The 20,569-nt window shown below is 46.3% G+C and overlaps 2 protein-coding genes across 11 annotated transcripts in view; both read right to left on the minus strand.

Moving 5' to 3' along the window:
• STIMATE (STIM activating enhancer) overlaps window positions 1–11,985 on the minus strand; it is a 49,310-nt gene extending 37,325 nt beyond the window's left edge. The window contains exon 1 of one of the 2 annotated variants that reach the window (XM_041761754.1): window positions 11,694–11,985. In XM_041761754.1, coding sequence (XP_041617688.1) covers window positions 11,694–11,853 — 160 coding nt within the window. In that variant the 5' untranslated portion in view covers window positions 11,854–11,985. Of the gene's footprint in view, window positions 1–9,596; window positions 10,445–11,693 lie in introns of those variants that run through there. The other variant, XM_041761753.1, reaches the window with a different exon arrangement.
• A 1,379-nt stretch (window positions 11,986–13,364) lies between these two features.
• Window positions 13,365–20,569, minus strand: part of SFMBT1 (Scm like with four mbt domains 1) — a 125,110-nt gene continuing 117,905 nt past the window's right edge. For 7 of the 9 annotated variants that reach the window (XM_041761736.1, XM_041761738.1, XM_041761735.1 and 4 more), the window contains 2 exons: window positions 20,320–20,448; window positions 13,365–19,441 (listed from right to left, as the gene is read on the minus strand). In XM_041761736.1, coding sequence (XP_041617670.1) covers window positions 19,301–19,441; window positions 20,320–20,448 — 270 coding nt within the window. In that variant the 3' untranslated portion in view covers window positions 13,365–19,300. The remainder of the gene's footprint in view (window positions 19,442–20,319; window positions 20,449–20,569) is intronic. The other 2 variants (XR_005988872.1, XR_005988871.1) reach the window with 2 other exon arrangements.

The following is a 20,569-nucleotide window of genomic DNA, read 5'->3' on the forward strand; positions in this document are numbered from 1 at the left end:
ATTATAGTTTTCACTTCTACATTCAGATCTGTGCTGTCGTTGTGCTCAGTTTTTGCATATGGCATCAGGCCTGTTTTTAAGCTGTGTGCCCTTCCTTCTGGGGTCGGCAGTGCAGTTTGCAGAGTGGCCTTCTCAGATTAGGTGGGATCTTCAGAGGTGTCTCCACAATGCCCCTGGTGTTCAACAGTCTCTCATCCAACCGGACAGAACAACATCTCCTAGCCCTAGAGCAGTTCAGCTTCCAGCTTCCCAGCAGCTGTTTTGCCCCCTGAGTTTCACCCCACACATGCACAAACTCCTGTGGAGAAAGAGACTTGAGGAAACCCCTGAGCAAATGTCTAGCACTTTTCCTCCATGTAGCTCCCCTTCCTCTATATTATCTCTGGAAATTCCAACTTCTTTGGCTTCTTCAACTCTGTCTCAACTTGGCAAGGCTGCTGGGCTCTGCTTGGGTTTCTCCTCACTGCTCTGAGATCTGGAAATCGCCTCCGGCAGAAAGTTGTGGGGGAGACCACAGGACTTACCTCATTATTTTCTGTCCCTCAGGGACCACTACCCTGAGTTGCCTGTTGCCTGATGTCTGCAAACAGTTGTTTTGTATGTTTTGGTCTGTTTTCTGGTTGCTTATAGAAGGGCAAGTTCTAGACCAGTGACTCCTTTGTTGGCAAAAGTCTCTTCATTTACTTTTGTACAGGCTCAAATATTAGGTTGATCCACAGAGGGCAGGTTCCTCTCATTCAACAACAGGTCCTGCATTCCAATCTCCTGGTGTACCCATCATGCCTACAAAAATTGCCGCAACGATGCTCTCAGTGAAAAACCAAGCAGCTGAGAGACAATGCAACCAGATGGTGTCAAAACAGTCCATGTGCAGGGGCAGCAGGAAGTCCACCGAGGTTAGAATAGCAGTGTCTCTATGTCATGAACTACATGTGAACCCTGCTCAATGCAGGCTGGTAGGGCAGTGGAAAGCCCCAGCACTGGAATGAGACCACCACTTTGAAACCCAGTATTCCACTTAGTGGCTGCCACAATCTTAGGTGTTTCACTTAACCTCTAACCTGAACCGTGCCTAGCTTCACCAGGTATATGATAATAGGGGTACCCGCTTCAGGAGGGTAATGTGAGAAATAAACGAGTTAACATGTGTAAGGTGCTTACAGGGCTTGATACATAATAAGCATTATCCAACGTGACTCAGGACTGTCGCCAGATCAAACATTGGCCAAAGTGCCTTCAGCCAAAATACCTCAGAGCCTGTGGTTCTGACCTCCCAACCAGGGGAGGCTTTACAGAAAGACTGAAAACACATCCTACATTTACATTCCAAAATATCTGCCCCTCCCCCAATTTACTTATTAATTACAAAGAGAAAAATGTTAACTTCACAGTGGAGAGACCTGGAGGAACTAGCTTACTGTAGTCCTCAAGAGAACTATGCCAATAGTGGGATAAACTCGCATCACGTAACTTAGGCTCTGGCACACTGAGGAGGTCACAACATCACTTACGCAGCATCCTGGCCCAAAACACATAACCTGAACGTAATCATGAGGAAACATCGGACAACCCCATCTGGGACATTCTACAAAAACACTGGTCTGTTCTCTTCAAAAGTGGTGCGGCCAACAAAGACAAAGAAAGGCTGAGGACCCATTCCAAGATGAGACTAAGTCTCTTAAGTGTCACTGCTGTCCTCCTGACCAGCTTCCAGGTGGGGGCCATCCAGCCAGAGCACCAGCCTGGCCAGTAAGCCAGACCAGGCCCAATGGGTGGCAAAGGTCATAAGGGTACAGTACGAACTATCTATCCTGCAACTGAACAGTATGGGCTCAGGTAGGGGAAGTTTCTTGGAAGCTGGGGAGGATGTGGCTAGGTGGGAAGGGAACATGGGTAAGGGGAAGAGGCAGGAACGGGTCGGACAGGTGAGGGAAATAGGAGAGAGCAGCCCTGGGGCATCTTGCCACGTCCAGTGTCCAATAACATGGCTGTTCTTGGCCTAGGCTATGAGGCAGACCACGGTGGCTGCACTGTCTGCAGCACGGAAAGAGTTCAGGAAAGGAGGGCTGGGGCAACAGGGCCAGGAGCCTGGCTGTCCTGCAAGACACCAGGACACCTCCTTAGTTCAAGGCAAAGAAGGACCTGCCACATAACAGCACCGGCAGCTATGGCCAGTGTGAGTGAGAACAGAGAAGCTCCTCGGTATGGTTCGCTGGCTCACCAGGTATGAACACCTTCAGAAAGCAGCCCTCCCATCACTACCTCTCCTCACCCTCGTGCCTCACATTATTGCAGACCAAAGTTCAGCCTAAGCCATATCCACACTGGCCCAAACTGAAAATCTCCATTTTGGGGGGAACAAGATCATTATTAAACAACTGCCACCCAGCATATCATTCCACCATAGCAGGTTTGGTGGCCCATAGCAAGACCACAGTGTGTTTGCTGGCTTTTTTTTTTTTAAACCTATCTGGAGTATTTGTAAGTTATTTACTTAAACATGTTGGGAAAAAAAACAAATCCATATGTAATCTGCTCATTGGTCTGAGAGGCAATCTAACGTTCTTGTTAACTCTCCTTTCACAAAGCCAATTTATTTATTTATTTGTTTATTTATTTTTATTTTTATTTGTATTTTTTGCCAGCAATTGATCAGATTTGTCACAGAGAAATGGGGATACCAACCAGGGATCTTGACAGAGAAAATACATTCATGTAGGCCTCCTCCACTGTGCCTGTAGGACCCCAGCACCCACCCCTCATCATTGGCCTCTCTTTCCCAGACTTCTGGACCCCAGTTCCCTGCAGAGCTCAGAATGAGGGTCGGAGCAGCAGTGAAAACAGCAGATCTGCTGTGTCGGAACGGCCTGCAAATATTTGGGGCTCAAACTCACCACCCAAATAGAAAACCTGCTCTCATGCTCTGACTGCACCCTGGCCAAGATGCTCATGTGGCCCTCAAGTCCTCAAGGTAAGTGGCGGTGTACCCTGCTCCTGCAGGATGGCATCTTGGGCTTATCATGTAACTGGAGCGATGCCAGCATCTCTACATCATTTTCCATGTTATTAAGTGAAAATGTCTTCTAAGAAAACGGAAAAGCTCATAAAGAAAACTAATGAGCTTAAGAGGTTAGAGGAGAGACACCTGGCACCTGGTTGGCTCAGTCAGTTAAGCATCTCTCTTCAGCTCAGGTCATGATCCCTGGATGCTCAGATCCTGGGACAGAGCTCCGTCTTGGGTTCCCTGTTCTTGCTCTCTCTCAAATAAATTTTAAATCTTTAAAAAATTTAAAAAATTAAAAAGAAGCTAGCTCAGGGTTTAGAACAAAAGCTGGGGGTGGGGGTGGGGAATGGAAAAAAGCATTTTGAGAGAGGTGAACATATAAAAAAAATATAAGGTTGGTCCTGCTTGTGTTCTAAACTACTATTCATACAAATTTGTCCATGGAAGAGAAAACTAAAGACAACGCATGAAAGCTCTTGACTTCTAGCACTGACTGGGGATAGGAAAAGCCATATACTCAACACCAAGTCTTTCAAAGAAATGTTAGAGCCAAAAAAACAAAAAAACAAACCAATGGTTGAGTGCCCCAGCCAGCCAAGTAATCCTACTTCCCCTATCCTGTGTGCCACTTCACGGCCCCCCCATGAAAGCACACCCCAAGTAAGGCCCAGCCTCATACAAAGCGGCTCAAGTGTGGCCTGAAAGCGGCATAACACACCCTTTAGGATGAAGGGGACATGAAATCAAAGGAAATGTGGGAGGGCGTGTCAGACGCTAAGATAGGGTTGCAGTAACTCAAGTTAGAAGTCTTTTCATCATAGGCACAAAAGTGATTTCAGTGGTTGACAATCCTGTGGTAGGTACAGGATTTCTAGGATATGCTGACACCTGGTGTTCTCATAAGAGATGTTCTTTAGCAGAGCCCAAGCCCATCAAAGCCTGGGACCGTGCTCACCACCCCAGCAGCAGTCTTGTGGCCACCTCCAGCAGCTGTCCAGAATCGAGGCTGGAAGCATCCCTGCCTCCTCTATACCCATGTGTAATGTGATGGGCCACCAGTGAAAGCTAATTAGCAATAATGAGCTGCTTTGTTTACTAGCTAAAAGCAATGTCTCAGGAGCTGTACAGTCTATTCCTCGGGGGAGGGGGGAGGGGGGGACGGACCCCGTAAGATCCACAAGGGATGTGATAAAGCTGCTTCAAAGGAGGGACACCTGGGTGGTTCAGCGGTTGAGCGCCTCCTTTCAGCCCAGGGTGTGATCCTGGAGTCCCAGGATTGAATCCCACATCAGGCTCCCTGCATGGAGCCTGCTTCTCCCTCTGCCTGTGTCTCTGCCTCTCTCTCTCTCTCTCTCTCTCTCTCTGTCTCTCATGAATAAAGTAATAAAATCTTTAAAAAAAAAAAAAAAGCTGCTTCAAAGGAAACCTTCTCAGGGAAATAATCCAAATGGAGCACAGGGTAAAGCAGAACCTGATCTGCCCCCCAATAATTTAACTCATCTTCCTTTTTAAGCGCAAGCTGTAGGAAAAGAGGCCTACACTGAACAGGAAGGCTGTCTAGAAGCTTCTGTTGCATGCTCTCCAGCCCCCAGGATGATGGCCCTGCTCACAACCTCCTCTGGGCCTTGGCTCTCATCATTCCATGTCCCCTTTGAATTGCTTCCACTCCTGGTGCTGTGCTCACGGAAGGCTTCCCCATGGACACTTCCCTGGCCGCAACCAGAACCCCTCACCCTTCCCATCCAGGCTTCCACGATCACCTCCGCACTGTCCAGGCTGCAGCCCATTCCAGCCAAGAGCCCCTGGAGGACAAGGTGCAGGTCTCAGCAGGTCCATGTCAATGCAGCACCCAGGCCCTTAACAAGCCCTGCCAGGGCACTGTTCTCATCCTTCAGGGACCACATACTGACCATATCTGTTTTCTAGGGCTCCCCCTGAGAGTTCACTGAGTGACCTCCAAACTGAATAAAGGCAGTTCTCAACAGGGACTGGGCAGTGTCTGGAGACATTTTTATCTGTCTCAGCCCAAGGGAGGGGGGGCGGATCTGACTTCTAGTGGGTAGAGGCCAGGGGTGCTGCTAAACACCCAACAATGCACAGGACAGCACCCGCAGCAAAGAACTATCTGGCCCCAAATGCCAACAGTGCCAAGTTGAAAAAGTTTGGGTTAGATGGAAAACTTCCCAGTAGTGGAGCAGGTTGAGAGGCTCACAGACCACTTCCACACATACATGAGGGAAAGGATAACTTGAAGGTTCTCCCTAACTCGAGGTTATTAACTACACTCCTTGCAGCATCAGGGTAACAAATTCTGTGAAAACCAGCAGGTAACCCGAAAGCCTGGAGAGCCCTCCTCACCAGTTACTGAATGGACTCAGCTGTACTCCGTCCCCAGTGCCCCAGATGGCTTAGTCCCCAGGTAGGGTCGCCACCCTCACACAGCCAGAGAGAACCTGCACAAAGCCTAGACTGGGAAAGCAAACCTCAGAGGTCACTCATATATGCACAAAATGACTGGTAAGTCACTTCAAATGCATATTTTCATGCTATCAATAGCCATAAAACAGTCTGAAGTTCCAGATACCACTTTGGACATAAAAAAGAATTATTAAGAAAGAAAATCAGAGTAGTTTAAGCTGGAAAAAATGAGGTGAAGTAGCCAGGGGGTAGGATCCTCACAAAGTGCACCTGTGTGGAAAGGGGCTCAAAGAAGGCAGGCAGGAGTCAGGAGAAGGGGCTTAGCTGGACCTGGCTTACATTTCAGCTCTACACCTACTAACAGGATGTTGTTCGCTATCCTTGTTCCTTCCAGGGTGCCTGGGAAGTACATCAAGTGCCAGGAACAAGAACCAGTACAATGGGAAATCGGTACAGAGCACGCTTCAGGAAAGACACCGGCTCTCGGGGCCAGCGCCCCCACTCGCCTCCACGGGACCCAGATTAATCACCTGTAACCAAGCCACCCCAGTCTACCCGCTGCCCTCTCAAGGTCCGCGTGAGCCTCTGCAGGTGAAAACACAGGTCAGGGGTAGGAGAAGAAAGGAAGGAGAGCATCATCTCTACATGCTAATTTGGATTTTACCAGCACCAGTGCTGGTTGTGTTCAAGTTTTCTACTGGTATGCAGTCTATGAAAAGAGGGCGAGAGGTAAAGATGTGCCAACAAGATAGCAGGAGAAATGTTTAACCTGATTCAGAAAACAAGTTACTCAAGCACTTGTGAAATGCTCTTCAATGGACTCTCATAATGCAAATACTGTAACCACAATGAGGATGATTTCACCCCTGCCCCTTACGGAGGGCCTAACATGCGTCTGATACTAATGCGGCTTCCTTACAGACCTTCTTCTTAATCCCCACAGTCCCAGGAAAGTTAGCATTTCCATCCTACTGGAGAGCAAAGAGAACCTTCAGGAAATATCAGGTAGGCTGCTCAAGGGCACAGTGAGGCAGAAGCAGAAATGGAAGCCAGGTCAAATTGGTTCCAGAGCCAGGGATCCTGCTATTTTTAATCACCTGTAAAATTCCTTCAAAGAGACTTCATCTTCATGCAAATATTATACTAATTGCAAAGGATTTTAAACAGATCATTAAAGCAGTGGAGGCTTGATAGGCCCCTATAGGGCAACGCTTGACAGAGGTATTTAAAAGGCTAAAAAATGCATTTCATTAAATTATTCTACAACTCAGACTGTCCTCCAATTCAGACAACTCCCTCTGGCCCTGATTTTACTCCAAATTAATTAAGTTTTACTATAAATAAAGGAGATCACTATTATGGATACATGCTACCAGATAAATCAGTGTTCAGAAACCCTGAAAACTTTCTAAAAATAAAGATTCCTAACCAGCTGCCACGATAATGTTGGCCATGCTCCTTTTCCCTGTGGGCACAATACCAGCCTGGGACAGAAAAAAAAGATGTTCTTCTGCCTTTGCCTCGGCTGGCACTCTGGAGGGAGCAAAGGAAATTGACGTTTATTGAGTGAGTGTTGGGTGCCCGGCCCAGAGACAGGGGCCTTCTCTCCTGAGCTCTAGTGCCACTCCAGCCATCACTATGTTCCATTATATTACCAAGTAACCACTGAGGGAAAAGTTACTGAGGAACAGGATATTTACATGACCTCAAAGTATCACCATCACAGAGATCATTTATTCATTGCAAAGGGGAAAACATACCTTTTACAAGGGAGAGATCCAGGGACCTCACCCCTCCACCAAGTAATCGACCCTACGATTACTAAATAGCAGGACTGCCTCATGTCATGTGCTTCCTGGCACAATGTAATATGAAGCAAACAGCACTGCCTACAGAGTGTTCTTGCTGTAAAAAAAAGGTTACTTGAATCTAAAACCTCCTCCAGGGGATCCCTGGGTGGCTCAGCAGTTGAGCATTTGCCTTCGGCCCAAGGCATGATCCTGGAGACCTGGGATTGAGTCCTGCATCGGGCTCCCTGCATGGAGCCTGCTTCTCCCTCTGCCTGTGTCTCTGCCTCTCTCTGTCTCATGAATAAATAAATAAAATCCTTAAAAAAATAATAATAAAAAAAACTCCTCCAGGCCAAACTCAGGTAACACAGGGGTCAGTGAAGCAGCTCAAACACCACAACACGGAAACACTCAGACAACTCCAGAACATGGAACACCACACAACAACTGGCCAGCACTCTTCAAAAACGGCTGTGTCATTAAAAAAAGAAGAAAAAAAAGGTGCATATAGGGTGAGATTTTTCTACAGTAAAAATGACTTCAAAACACAACTGTGTGGACCTTGGCTGGCTCACAGTTTTGAAAAACTGCTGAGAGACTTGTGACATGTGGGGAAGTGTGCTATGAACTGGCTGTTAGGTGATACTGTGGAGTTATAAATTTCCTTAGGCATGACCGTGAAACTCTGATTATGTAGAAGATTGTCCTTACTCTAAGGAGACTCAATTGAAGTTTTCAGAAGTAAAAAATTATCTTCAAATGGCTTGGCCAAAAAAAAAATATATATATATATATATGTGTGTGTGTGTGTATATATATATATAGAAAGAGAGAGGGGGGGCACACACAAATGTGGCAAAACACAAAACACAAACAATTTCTGAATCTAGGTAGAGCTAATATTGTACTCACTGTATTATTTTTCATCTTTCCTGTATGTTTGACATTTCGTAAGATAAAGACTGGGATAGGGTGGGAAGAGGGGATACCAGGGAGTGTGGTCCCAGTAGGTCTCTGTGCCTACAGAACACAAAGGAAGGCCAGTTCACCATGTGACAAAACACCAGGGACTCCTGTATGAGATTAAGATTACAAAACTGGGCAGACTGGTTTGTGATATTACTCTGGGTCTTAAGGAAAACTATTGTTTCTCAATGCTGGCAGTGTTTCTATAAAACACTGACACCCTCTCCCAACTGGCTAGTAGTCCCCACATCTGTAACACAGAAATAGGCAGGTAGGCTTATCCAAGCTCTCAAAACACTGGTTGTGTTAAAAACCAATTCCGTCTATACTTCGGCCCAGAACTTTGTGCATGGTGAGGGAGGCTTGTGTTTGCTGGGCATCACACATCCCGAGAGTCAACACTCCCAAATGCCAACACACACACTGGCTGACACTGACCTCTGGCTGACAGCTGGGCCACAGCGCCGCTGTGCAACAGTATGCTAGCTCCTGGCCTGCTGAGCTCTGTTCTGCTGTGACTCTGGTCTGAGTGACTTCATCGAGTCACAGACTAGAGATAAAGCTACCAGAGCAAGACGAACGGTTGAGCAGGTGGGTCATGACAAACCCCCTCATTGAAAGCACTGCTTTCTACTCAGACACCAATGCCTCTTGATGATGTCCCAGAGAACCCAGATTGGGAAATCTCTTTATAAGCTTGCCTCTGAGGGTGTTCAGCTTTCCTCGAGTACAGAGCAGGTAGCTCAGGTGGAGCCACTGAGGGCAGCGTGAGATACGCCGACATGTCTTAGCCGACACTGAGACATGCCTGTGGATGGTGACGGGTACAAGCCGTGTACGTCTGCAGCGTGAATACAGGCTACATACATCACCTGGCATTCTTAACTCTGGATCGTCTGGGCTGAGACTGTCTGAAAACCCCCATACAGAGTCTAGCACCAGGATGAGAAATCCTTGTGACAATCAAAATCCTCCCCAGAGCTGGTCTGACAGGAAAATGGAGCAGGACCTCCCCAAAGAACTGGAGAAGTGTCAGAGAAGACAGCCAACAAGCCCATCGCTGAGGGGGACAAAAGCACCCAGGAGAGAAAAGACTGTGACCCCAAAGAGGGTAGGGCCTGTTAATTTAAACAGCTCAGGAGAGGGGACTGCTATTTAAAATATACTCAGCAAAGAAAACCCTGGAACTGATGAGAGATGAAGTGGTCTCATCTTAAACTGAGACGTCCCTCAGGGGCAGCAAGGTGGACACTTGTCCTGGGGGCCTGGCACTCTTGCCAGCAGCTCTGCCTCCCCGGGGAATCGACGCTGTGTCTGGGAGGACAAAGCCCAGGCAAACCAAACTGCTCACAGAGGCACTTCCTGAGAGCACCACCAACCCCTTCACTCGTCCCCAGCAGAGTCACAGCAGAACTTACCTGCAGCCCTGAGAGATTCCCTCCTTGTCCCCATGACAAGTTTAAGAGGTAAGCAAGGCAGACACGGTTGTTGCCACCCCTTCTCTCTGTCACTCCTCCTCATCACTGTCCCAGGAACCGGTGCCCATCCACAAGCCCCCTCCATGTCTAGACTTACACTGAGCAAAAGGCCACTCTGTAGTCTGATCTTTGCATACAGAAAGCACCAACCGCAGCGGGGTTTGCCCATGTGCTCACACGGAAGATTAAGCAAAGTGAGTGTGTCCCTGAAGACTCCAGAGCCGTCACTCTGAACACAGACAACCCGGCACACTTCTCGGCAGCGAGCAACTCTGCCCCGTTAAAACCGCATCTCCCTCTCTGATCCATGAGTATCAAGCCCTCAGGAATACACCAGGCCACCAGCAGCAATCAAACCACGGAAAGAGGCAGAGCTGGGCTAGGAAATCTTAAGTCAGGGAACAAAATACAAGGTAAGACTGTGGTTCCTTCAGAGAGGAAGGAAGGCCAGCTGTAGGAGACAGAAGTGGGACGGGAGTGGAGACCCACACACAATGTCTTGGAAACACACACGTACAGTTCACACTCCCAAGTCAGCAGCTGATTTTGGCTACGTCGTCACAAATTATTACCGTGGGAACAAGTGGGCATTTGTTCAGCTGGGAAAACAGTAAGGCAAGTAGAGACTAAAAAGGAAAGAAAAGGTGGCATACATATACAGTTGGACACTAGTGGTAAGATTTATCAAGGCCAGGCAACCAGAAGAAAGTGGAATCCAAGAACAGCCTCTTCGGGGTTACCCGAAGCCTGGTGTTCTAACAGGCAACACTGTGACCCCAGCAACCCCACCCAACAAGACAAATGCCCACAGCTGCAGCATCTGTTCCTGATGCTAAGGAGCGTACTTTTCTGCAGAAACTTTCCACTCTGCCCATGTGAGCACTATGGGGAAGTTCTGAGAACCAGTCATTTTGGAATAATTAATAATGCCTCTGTACGGATGGTTATAACCCTTCCTTCCCCCAAAATGCGATCACAGGGGCCCTCCCAGGCCCACAGCCAACTGAAGCCTCCTGCCACTGTAATGAAGGGAAGGATGTGCACCAATTAACACAACCCCACGACGCATGGCACACACTGCAACAGGGTGAAACTTCCAGTTTTCCAGAAAGGCCACCTGGGGCTGTCTTCTCCAGCAGGAAACTCTCAAGAAAGGGCTCCTGGGGGGGGGGGGGGGGGGGCTTGGCACAGGGATTCTGCCGTCTCCCCAAACCCTCTGAGTTGCCTTCTCCATTAAGCCACTAGGTTGCCTGAGTCTCATGCAAAGGAAGGAAACTTGAAATACAAGTAATGGGGTGGGTTGGGCAGGGTAACAGCCAGGGGAGGCGAGGCTTGAGGTGCAACTTATTTAGGAAAGCCTGGGACAGAGATGGAACAGGTGGACCAGTTCAGGAGGAAAGGAGGGGAAGGAGGACACGTGGGTCTGAAGGCAGTCTGGGTGGGTCCTGCTCCAACCAAAACAGAAAATAAAGCTGGGAGAAAGCGGGGAGGGGGGGCGGGGTAGGAGGCAGTAGTACCGGGAACCCGACGCCGGGCCTTACGGTCCAGGTATTGCAAAGTAGAGGGATTTAAAAGCCGAGGGGAGGTGCCGATCTTTGCGGAGTGAAGAGGCAGGAAAAAGCCCAGCGTCAGACTGGGGGTTTAGGGATGCGGGTTCAAAGTGTGAAGGGGAGGACAGGAGGAGACTCCATGAGGAGGCACAAAGGATTGTTCCAGCTGAGGGCTCCCGGCCCCGGCGGGAAAGTGCGGTGGCCTGAATCTGCGATGACAGGCTAGCGGGGGGCGAGTTCCGGGAGTCCTCCCGGAGGAGGGGCGTGTGCGCGCTGTAGGGCTGGAGGCTGTCGGAACGAGGCGAGGGGCTCAGGACCCGTCCGGGAACGCCCGGCCCGCGCTCGCGGGCAGGAGGCCCCCGCCGACGGCCCCGGGCCCCAGGCCTCGGCTCTTCCGGCAGGAGGCTCCGCGAGGCGGGGCCGGGCCTGCGGGGCCGGGGGTCGGGGGTCGCACAGGGCCTGTGGGGCGGCGGGGTCCGGGACTCACGCATCAACGTGCTGAAGGCCACGACGCCGAGCAGCCCCTGCAGGAAGATGCCGAAACTGTGCATGAGCGCGCCGCTCTCGCAGCGGCCCGCCCCGGACGCGACGGTGGAGGGCGGCCCGCCCGGCAGCCCGCGGCTCGCGTTCCCGGCGGCGCCCTGCATGGCGGGCCCGGCGGAGGGGCGCGGGCGCCGCGGCCACCCGCCCGCCCGGCCTCGCTGCCTGCGGGGGCCGCGCCGCCGAGCTCGGGGCCGGGAGTCCGAGCCGGGAGCCGGTGCCTCCGCCCCGCGGCCCACTCGCCGCCGCGCGTAACCCGACGTCCGAGACCGCGGCGCCTGATTGGCTCGGCCGGGCGCGGGGGCGGGGCTCGGCCGCTCCCGCTGGCCCCGCCCCTGGGCGGGGCTCCAGCCGGGCGCGGGGGCGGGGGCGGGGGCGGGGCCGGGCCGTGAGACCCGGCCACAGGTAGAGCCGAGCAGGAGAGCGCGGCGACCCTGAGCTCCGGGCCGGGACGCCTAAATGCTTTTCCTTTCTAAGCTGAAGACTTCATGTCCTGCAGGATTTATTAAAAATACGCCTGGGTTCCACCCTCAGATTCCGACTCAGTAGTTCTGAGACAGGCAGGGCAGGATAACCCGCACTTTCAGCAAGCAGCCTAGATTATTCTGCAGGAGGCGGTGAGGAAAACAATCCAAGACTCTGCACACAGGCATATTCCTTCTAATCCAGACGTTTGGCGTCCTTCTACTTTCCTTGTTGGAACGAATATTGTAGCCAAAAGCTCATTTTAGATTCGTCAATCAGGCCCGAGTCGATTTTTCTTCCCTAAACATTATGTAAATGATCATTTTAATCCAGTCGCTGTCGTTTAGAAATATGCAAGGTTTATACTGAAAACGTGAACCTAGCCCCATCGTGTTCATTTTGAACGTGCTTCATAAAGTCCAATTGTTGGCAACTGCCAGTGTCTCTAACATCCCCCTCCACCATGCACTTTTACTCCCACCTGAACCCTTTGACTCCTTGGAACCAGCTCTCTACCTCTACTAGGGGTTAGTCCCTATTCTCCCATCTGCCCTCCCAGCCCCTGTGGCTCTTCTCCAGACACCTCCTATTGGTGCTCTCCAGTCCCTAGCCTTCCTGCTGTATCCACTTAATGACAGTGTACGCATGGTATTATTCCAGTAGACACTGCACTACAATTTGTGGAATAAATTCATATTTAGGGAAATTTCCCCTAAAAGACAGCCACCAAGGAATTCCAACAAAAAGGCTAAATGCCATACAAAAGCTTTCTGGGTTAACAGGAATATTAGCCTGATTATCCAGAGAACAAAAATGGTATTGGCTCCCGAGAGCCAATTCTCTAGCCCTTCTCTTACAATGCACTTTGCACCTGTGTGTGTCATAAATGGCATTCTAGCTGCATGTACTACTGTTCCCCTTTCCCTACTGAATGAACCGCTAACTCACTACTGGTGCTTTGAGCCTGCCTGACCTCCGTCTCCCCAGCGGGCTTCGACATCACCTGGTGTATACTGCTCCACTACAGCTTTTCACACTGCTACATTAGACATCTCTCTCTCACAGCTGAGCATGAGCCTCTTGAGGGTGGGAACTGGTTTTTAATTCACCCATGAATCCAGCATAGTGCCTGGCACAGAGAACATGGCAACACTTTTTTAAATTAAACTGAATTTTAATTTATAAAATTTAAAACTCTCCACAAGTATTGACCATGGGAAAATACAGAAAATCAGGTTAAGAAAATAAATAGGTAAGGGAAAATTGCATTACTGTCTTTAAGTCTAAGAAGGTCTCTTATGGGGATGCTCAACAGTTACAGTTCGGGTTCAGAGGGAACCAAATGAGAGGATATGTACTTAAAGCAGAAGAGATTGTGGGCTGAGTATAAGGAGACTGTTAATTGCTTGTAGATACAGGCAGCTTAAGGAAAGTTGCACACAGAGCTGAAGAATGAAGTTTTTGCAAAGCACTGCTTTGCTCATCCAGATGTGAAGGGATCCTTAAGGCCCGTTGCTGCTGTACCAAGGCAAATGTAGGCAAACAAGAAGCATTCTTCCGAGATCAGGGCAGATTCCCCAATGCCAGGAGCAATGTCGCTGTGGGGATATTCTGCTCTTCCTACCTTTCCTAAAATGCAATTCAAAAGTACCTAAATCCAAAGGGTAAAGATCAGACAGCAGGAGAGGGGGGAGAATTCTGGAAAGTTTCATTTTTTTGAAGTAAAAAGGAACTTTCTCCTCTCTTCAGAGATGATTCTGAGGCCCCAATGGAAAGAGTTTTGAAGAATTTACTCTGGTCAAGATGTCTTCTTTGCTGTCAAATGAAGTTAAACATAGCTTAAGACCTGTTTTAATTCTCTTACAACCACTTAAAACTGTCATAATATACCACAAGTTATTATACACTCTTATTTACAAAAAACCCCACGCAAAATATTCATCCAAAATAATTATTTTTTAATCCCTTGAAGCTATACCCATCAAACTTGATGGGAGTTATTTTAATAGGTATTCTTGTGCATATTTCTCCTTAGTTATACTTTATCCTCAATGCATAACTTTTAAAATTAAGAGAAAAACAGCAAGCAGGAAGGATACAATGCAATATGCATTTCGTTTCATTCCAAACAAGCAGCTTTAAAAAAAAAAAAAAAAGCATAAACAAAGTGCATCAGTTCCAATAAGTTAGTATTAGAAAAAGGCCTAAGGACAGTGCTGGAACCAGCCAGAAGTCCCACCCTGGCAGGCCTCTGATTGTCTTTAGAGAATATTCAACCAAAAAAGGGAAGAAAGGAAGAAGAAATGAGCACTTAAAATCTCAAAAGAAGCATTCAAACTACAATTCCGTAGAGCCTTCTTACAAAAGGAGATAAGGAACTGTCCAGTTTTAACTTTGTCTGAACTTTGTATGGGGGTCCTTGAGTCATCTGCTGTGTGATTTGATTTACCCCAAAGGTAAATCCTCATCCTTCCAGCACTATTTGCTAACCTGCATTCTGCCAAGCGAGGCATGCAGTTAGGTTAACTAAATCATGTAGAAACCTGTCATGACTGAGTTTCCACACATCCTGAGAACAGGCACCCCATTAGCAATGGTGGCATCATCTCACTAGGCAGTGTCATCCTTTGTCCCCCCCAAATAGAGACCCTTGCTTCCTATGACTTAGGGTTCACACTTGACTGCTGGTGTTGAGGACTTGTCCACCAAGGCTGTAGATTGTTTCTCTTTTAAAATAGTCCTTTGTGATAGGCCATAGCACCAGGACAGACCCAAATAGTATGGTAAGTCAGAAAAGATATAAGGGGAAGAAGTTTTAGGCCTATTTCTCCATTCCCCCTCTCCTGGTTTTGCTGGTTCTTGTGAAAAATCTAAGAGTTCTGAAACACCAGAAGCAAGAAAATCTGTGCATTTACTGCCCACCACCTTCTCCACCTTCATCCTGAAGGCTGCCCTCAGAAACAAGGCTATTACCTATGTGGTCTGGAACAAGTACAGAGGAAACCCCAAGTAAGAAGGCTTAGAACCAGATCCATTGACTGGGCTTTGAGTTTAGAACTCTTCTGCAAAAACTCCAAATCCACAGGTGGCTTACTTGGATAGATTCAAATTTCCAAAGTTCATACATTCTCACACAAGGAGTGAGAATCATCATAATTCACAAACAGAACATTATAAAGTGAATCAAGTCACAGAAGAATTACAGTTGCATGAAAGGGACTGATTTCTTTTTGGCTTTGCAGGAGACTTTGCTCTACAGAGTTTCTGTGTGAGACAGCACCACAACCATGACCACGACACATGGTTATTTAGAGTGGACCCAGGACCAGAGACATTCAAATTTTAAAAGGGGGTCCCCTTGTTCCCACCAAGATTTATACTTGTTAGTGACGTCTTTTCCTTTATCTTCCTTAGGCCAAATGATAACACAGAACATTTTTGAGTTTACACACACACACACACACACACACACACACACTCATCCCTAGTATACAGGACCATTGCTCAAACCCAATACCTGTTTCCACTGTTGATACTGAGCTCCTAACATCTCTCTCAGAGCTTCCGAGGTCATCAATCAAACCAGTGAATGGGGTCTTCAATATAAGTCTTTGGTCATAGGTGCCAAGTAAATGTGTCTGTGAGCTTTCCCAAAATTCCCATCTAGATAATTCTTACCTACTGTTAACAATTTCCTGATATTCTGTCCCCCAGAAATACTTTTTGGCTTGCGAGAGGGGGAATGGTTCTGAGTCCTGCCTATTGAAGGCCTCCTAAAGCTTTTAATCTGTATTCAGGTACTGCATTAGTGACAGGATTAATAAAAGAGAGTGAGAAAAAATATATTCAAGTCCTCAGGAAGCTTTGGTCCAAGGCCCTCTCTCTCACAGTGAAAATAATTTTATTTCCAGGATAAGAGGCATATAAAGGCCAAGCTCTGAACTGGTTTTCCATGTCTGCCTCTATCATAATTCAATAAATATTTGCCAAGAAGTCCATCTCTTCCAGAGGCTGCTAAGTATCCTTCCCTGACCTCATGTACCCACAACACAGATGCTGGGAGCCACCTACACTGCTAAAGAGAGGCAGATAGGTAAAGTCCCAGTAACACATCCCCTACATAGACACCTCAACTCTCCTTCCACTGAGGAAGACAAGGGCAGTTTACAAAGGAAAACAGCATGGTTTCCAGAAGCTCCCAAAATACAGTCAAAATGTAACAGCAAATCTTCATGCACAATAAAAGGTTTCCCTAACATACTAACATAGGCTATTAGTGGTCGGTCAACTTCAAGGTCCAGGAGGCTGATACAGTTCATTCACCTGCTTCCAATTTTGTCAATTCAGAATCAAAAAATGGATCATGGGAAACTTTCTGACCTCGGGCAGCAGTGGGACCAGCTGAAGGTGAAATTCAGATAAATGCAGCCCCTTACAATGTACCTCATAAACTGAAGAGGGTATCAACCTTTAAAAAACAAAGTTCATGTAACCATGTGTAATATACATTTTACCCCAACATGGTGAGTTACTATCAGGTTTAAAATCTGTTTTAGAATCAGAGGAATCAGACTGTCACTGTTGTCCAGTCAGGGCCCAGTGGCTTTATGAGGGAAATGGAGTCTAAATTTTATACTTAAAAAAAAAAAAAAAAAAAAAAAAAAAAAAAAAAAGCTGCCCTGTGCCAAATTCTCAAACAATTACCTTCTCTTATTTAATACTGGGTGTGGGGGTAGGGGCATACAATTTTTTAAAGTTGCCTGAGAAACTGTATCTTACCATGAAAATGCAAGAAATATTAAGGGAACCCAACTTAGAGTCAGCTTCTCTCTAGGAGAAAGCTAAGCTTGAATAATCACCATATAGACAGAGAAGCCAGCTGAGCCCTGACTATATCCAGAGTCAAGACTACTCAGGGCTGTGAGTTTCACCTTTCCAGGCGCCCCCTTTACCTATGGTTTTGGAGAAGGTAAAAGAGAGACAATATAAGGTATTCAATTGGTCAATTTCCTCTCATAGGAAGTAAATCTCATTTCCCTAAATAAAACGTTAAGTAAGTCTAGATGTTTTTTTCCCTTGATCTTCTTGAAGGAACTCTCTTTGCCTTAGTGCCTTAACTGCTGAGCTCTGAGGAACTTTAATTATGTAAAAGATACACCCCCGCCCAAGTTCATGTACATAACATTAACTGTTCCCAAGCATCTTATATATGCTTTTCTTCTATAGGCATAGAATTAATTACATTTTAAAAAACTGGATCTCTGAGTAGATTCAAACATATTAACTTTAACTTAAATGAAGCTTCTTTCCAGGTCTATCTGGTGGTAACCTGGGCAAAGAACTGAGGCTTTCTCATATGTGGTTTGGTTGGAGGGCTTGAGTTAAGGTGGTTGTAAATGATCTAATGAAGAGAAGGTGCAGACTTCAGAATGTCTGCCAATGTCCATAAACTGTTGGAGTGGAGGAGAGGAAGAAAAGTGAAAAAATCAACAATCAGTTTAAATTTGTAATAATATTACCTTATATTTCTATAACTGTTTAGAATTCACCAGGTTTGTAGTTTTAAAACATTTTCAAATCTTGAAGATGAGTGATTAGGTTAAAATTTGCAGGTAACTAGGATGATTAAAAAAAAAAAAAAAACACTCAGCAATGCAAACCATTTAAAGGAAGCAATCTATATGCATGTCTTTCCTCTTTCCTCCTGGCTGGAACAGCACAGCAGATGCTATTTATTGTCCTATAGTACCTAGCCGTGCAATCCTAAGTGAAAATTCACCTGTAGTTTCATGTCAACTTGAGCTGGGCCAAAAGAAACACCTATAAGAAAACCAAGTTGTTGCACTGTTGAGCGGGAATCCTCAGCCTGCAGATTACTTTCAATTTAAAGATTTAACCAAGAAGATGAGTAAATGTGACTAGGCAAAGAGGTTTCCAGAATCCTTAACCACCTCTCAATCTTCATGCAGCCTCTGAGGACACAATGTTACAGAAACTCCATGCTCTGCATCACCCCCAGAAACGTTCTATTGTGCTTCTACCTTCTCTGCCTGGAGACATCGAGAAAGAAAGTTAAATGGGTTTTCCTATGGGTCCAAGGAACACCTGAGTTTTACCCAAAGTGAGGACTCTAGAAATGAAACAGACAAATGTAGAGGAAAGTAAACATAAAATAAGAGCCACTGAAGTCCCTCTGAGGACTGATGGGGAGAAAGCAACTAAACAAAAAAACCCACAATCTTTTGAGAGACCACCTAAAACAGGGAGCCCAAACTGGGTCCAGATGGGAAACAATAACAGCAGGGTTTTCATGTCAGGCCAGGAACTGGTATAAGTGCTTACATGGTATTTTTAAGAAAGCAGACAGTGTTTTCTTCCCTCCAGCTTCTATCATAGTTTTAGTGTTCATGTAGCTTAAAAATGGCATCATACAAAAAAAATCTTATACATGGCTGTAAGCTCAATCATCAACAGAGGTAGTAAACAAAGGAACTCCTAAGAATAGATTTTAAAATGGATCAAAGTGTGACTGTACATTCAAAACCCTAGAGCCACGTAATCATCCCCAAAATGAACTGTTTTAATTTAAAAAAGCTTAAAAACACAATGACAATGAAGCACTGATATGCCTTAGGCACAGTCCCAAATCAGTGCTGACTTAAAGCTATGTCCTCTCTTTCCAAGAAAGAGAAAGTAGAGAACAAAGTTCAATCTACAATGGGAAGGACAGAACAGAAAGGAAACAACCATAAGGGTGCTTTCCAGCAGCCTAGATTATTCTTCATTTTCAGGCCACACCACTGGAAATGCTTATTCTTCTTACAGGAGTCTTTTCTTCACAACCTTTATTTTTTTTTTAAACTGCAATCTGCTTACCAAGAGATGCCCACATTTCCACTGGTAGAAGAGCCACTTCTGTGTAGTTTTTGCTTCCTCAGTGTGGGTCCTCCTTCCCTGAAAGTGCAAAGAGAGCAAGCCGACCTCTGTTGGGCCCAGAGCCCCAGGGCTGTTTCAGCTCCACTGGTAGAGCGGGGAGAAGGATTTGCTGCATTTGTGCTTCAAAGACACAGCTCACTTTGGTTGTCCTTCTCAGTTGGCAAACTGCTCATAGAAAGCAAACTTGATTCTCTCTATGTGGTGGCAGAGTTTGATGGCAGGGCCCAATTTTAAGTCCATACACTCTTGAACAGTGGGAAGGGTAAGGAGCAACAGGGCCTGCCCGTCAATTTCCTGTTAAAGCATAAAATACACATTATCTATGATGTGCCCATGGATCGCTGGTCAATCAAGAGACCCCTGTTCCCTTTGGCTTGTGTCAAAATCAGAGTCCCTGTGCTTTCCGACTTACTTTTCCCCTTTACACAAGTATCACATAGATTCTTCTAAGTGCCCCATGTAGTCCTCCACACTAACGAATCTTTAGGTTAATGATAAACTTTTACTGAGGATTAAAAATCAATTCTACAGTTTCTGCTCTGCAAAAATGCAGTAAACGAACCAGCTTTGTAACTGGCAATCAAATGTGCCAAAAGAAACATCTCTTAGAGGATGCTTTCTAAATCTGAAAGATAATATTAACTATAAACTTCAACGTTTTCCTACTCTGTAACATTCATAAAAGCCTAATGAGCTCTTCAAAGATGTTCAGCTTGGAATCCCCCAATTATCAAAAAAAAATTATTTTAATATTGGTTTAAGGTCACAGACTGTTTCAGAAAACTTGCCTTAAAACTGATCACCAATCAGTTTAGAACCTAACACATTACAGATGTTAATTATTTTTAAAAGCAAGCAAATCATTATTTTGGAAAAGAAGAGCACAATTAAGCATGGCATGTTTAATTTTAAGCCATTTAAATATCTGGGGGGTGAAAACAAAGTCTTAAAGAAAATGGCAACACAATGATCATCTGCTTCAATTGTGAGGGAAGTCGGGAATCACAATCTTTTACAATCCTTTTACTTCGATTCCTAAAATGTTCTAGATCTACATTTCTTTTCTTTTGGATAGAAATATTTTTCTTCAGACTTGTAAATAAATTGCTATTACATCCACAGTCCTTTACTAAAGAGACAAATTACTAAAAATCAAAGGTCTCTATAATTACCTGGTCTAGAAATATTCTCGCTAAAGGCGCACAGTCAGTGGATCTGATGAACCGGACAACATCTGCCACACTCCACTTCAGGGGGTTACTGTCCAGGTGAAGCCTCTCAGCAACTTCAATTCTTATTTCCTTCATTGCCCACAACAAAGCAAACCAAATGGTGTCAGAGCTAGTTTATTCTTAAAAAGTCTCTCTATATAAATTCATAATCCTTTGAGGCAGGTTTTAAGTGGTTTTAGGGCATGATTTC

The sequence above is a fragment of the Vulpes lagopus genome, chromosome 7 (genome assembly GCF_018345385.1).
Source record: "Vulpes lagopus strain Blue_001 chromosome 7, ASM1834538v1, whole genome shotgun sequence".
In the NCBI taxonomy this organism is placed as follows: Eukaryota; Metazoa; Chordata; class Mammalia; order Carnivora; family Canidae; genus Vulpes; species Vulpes lagopus.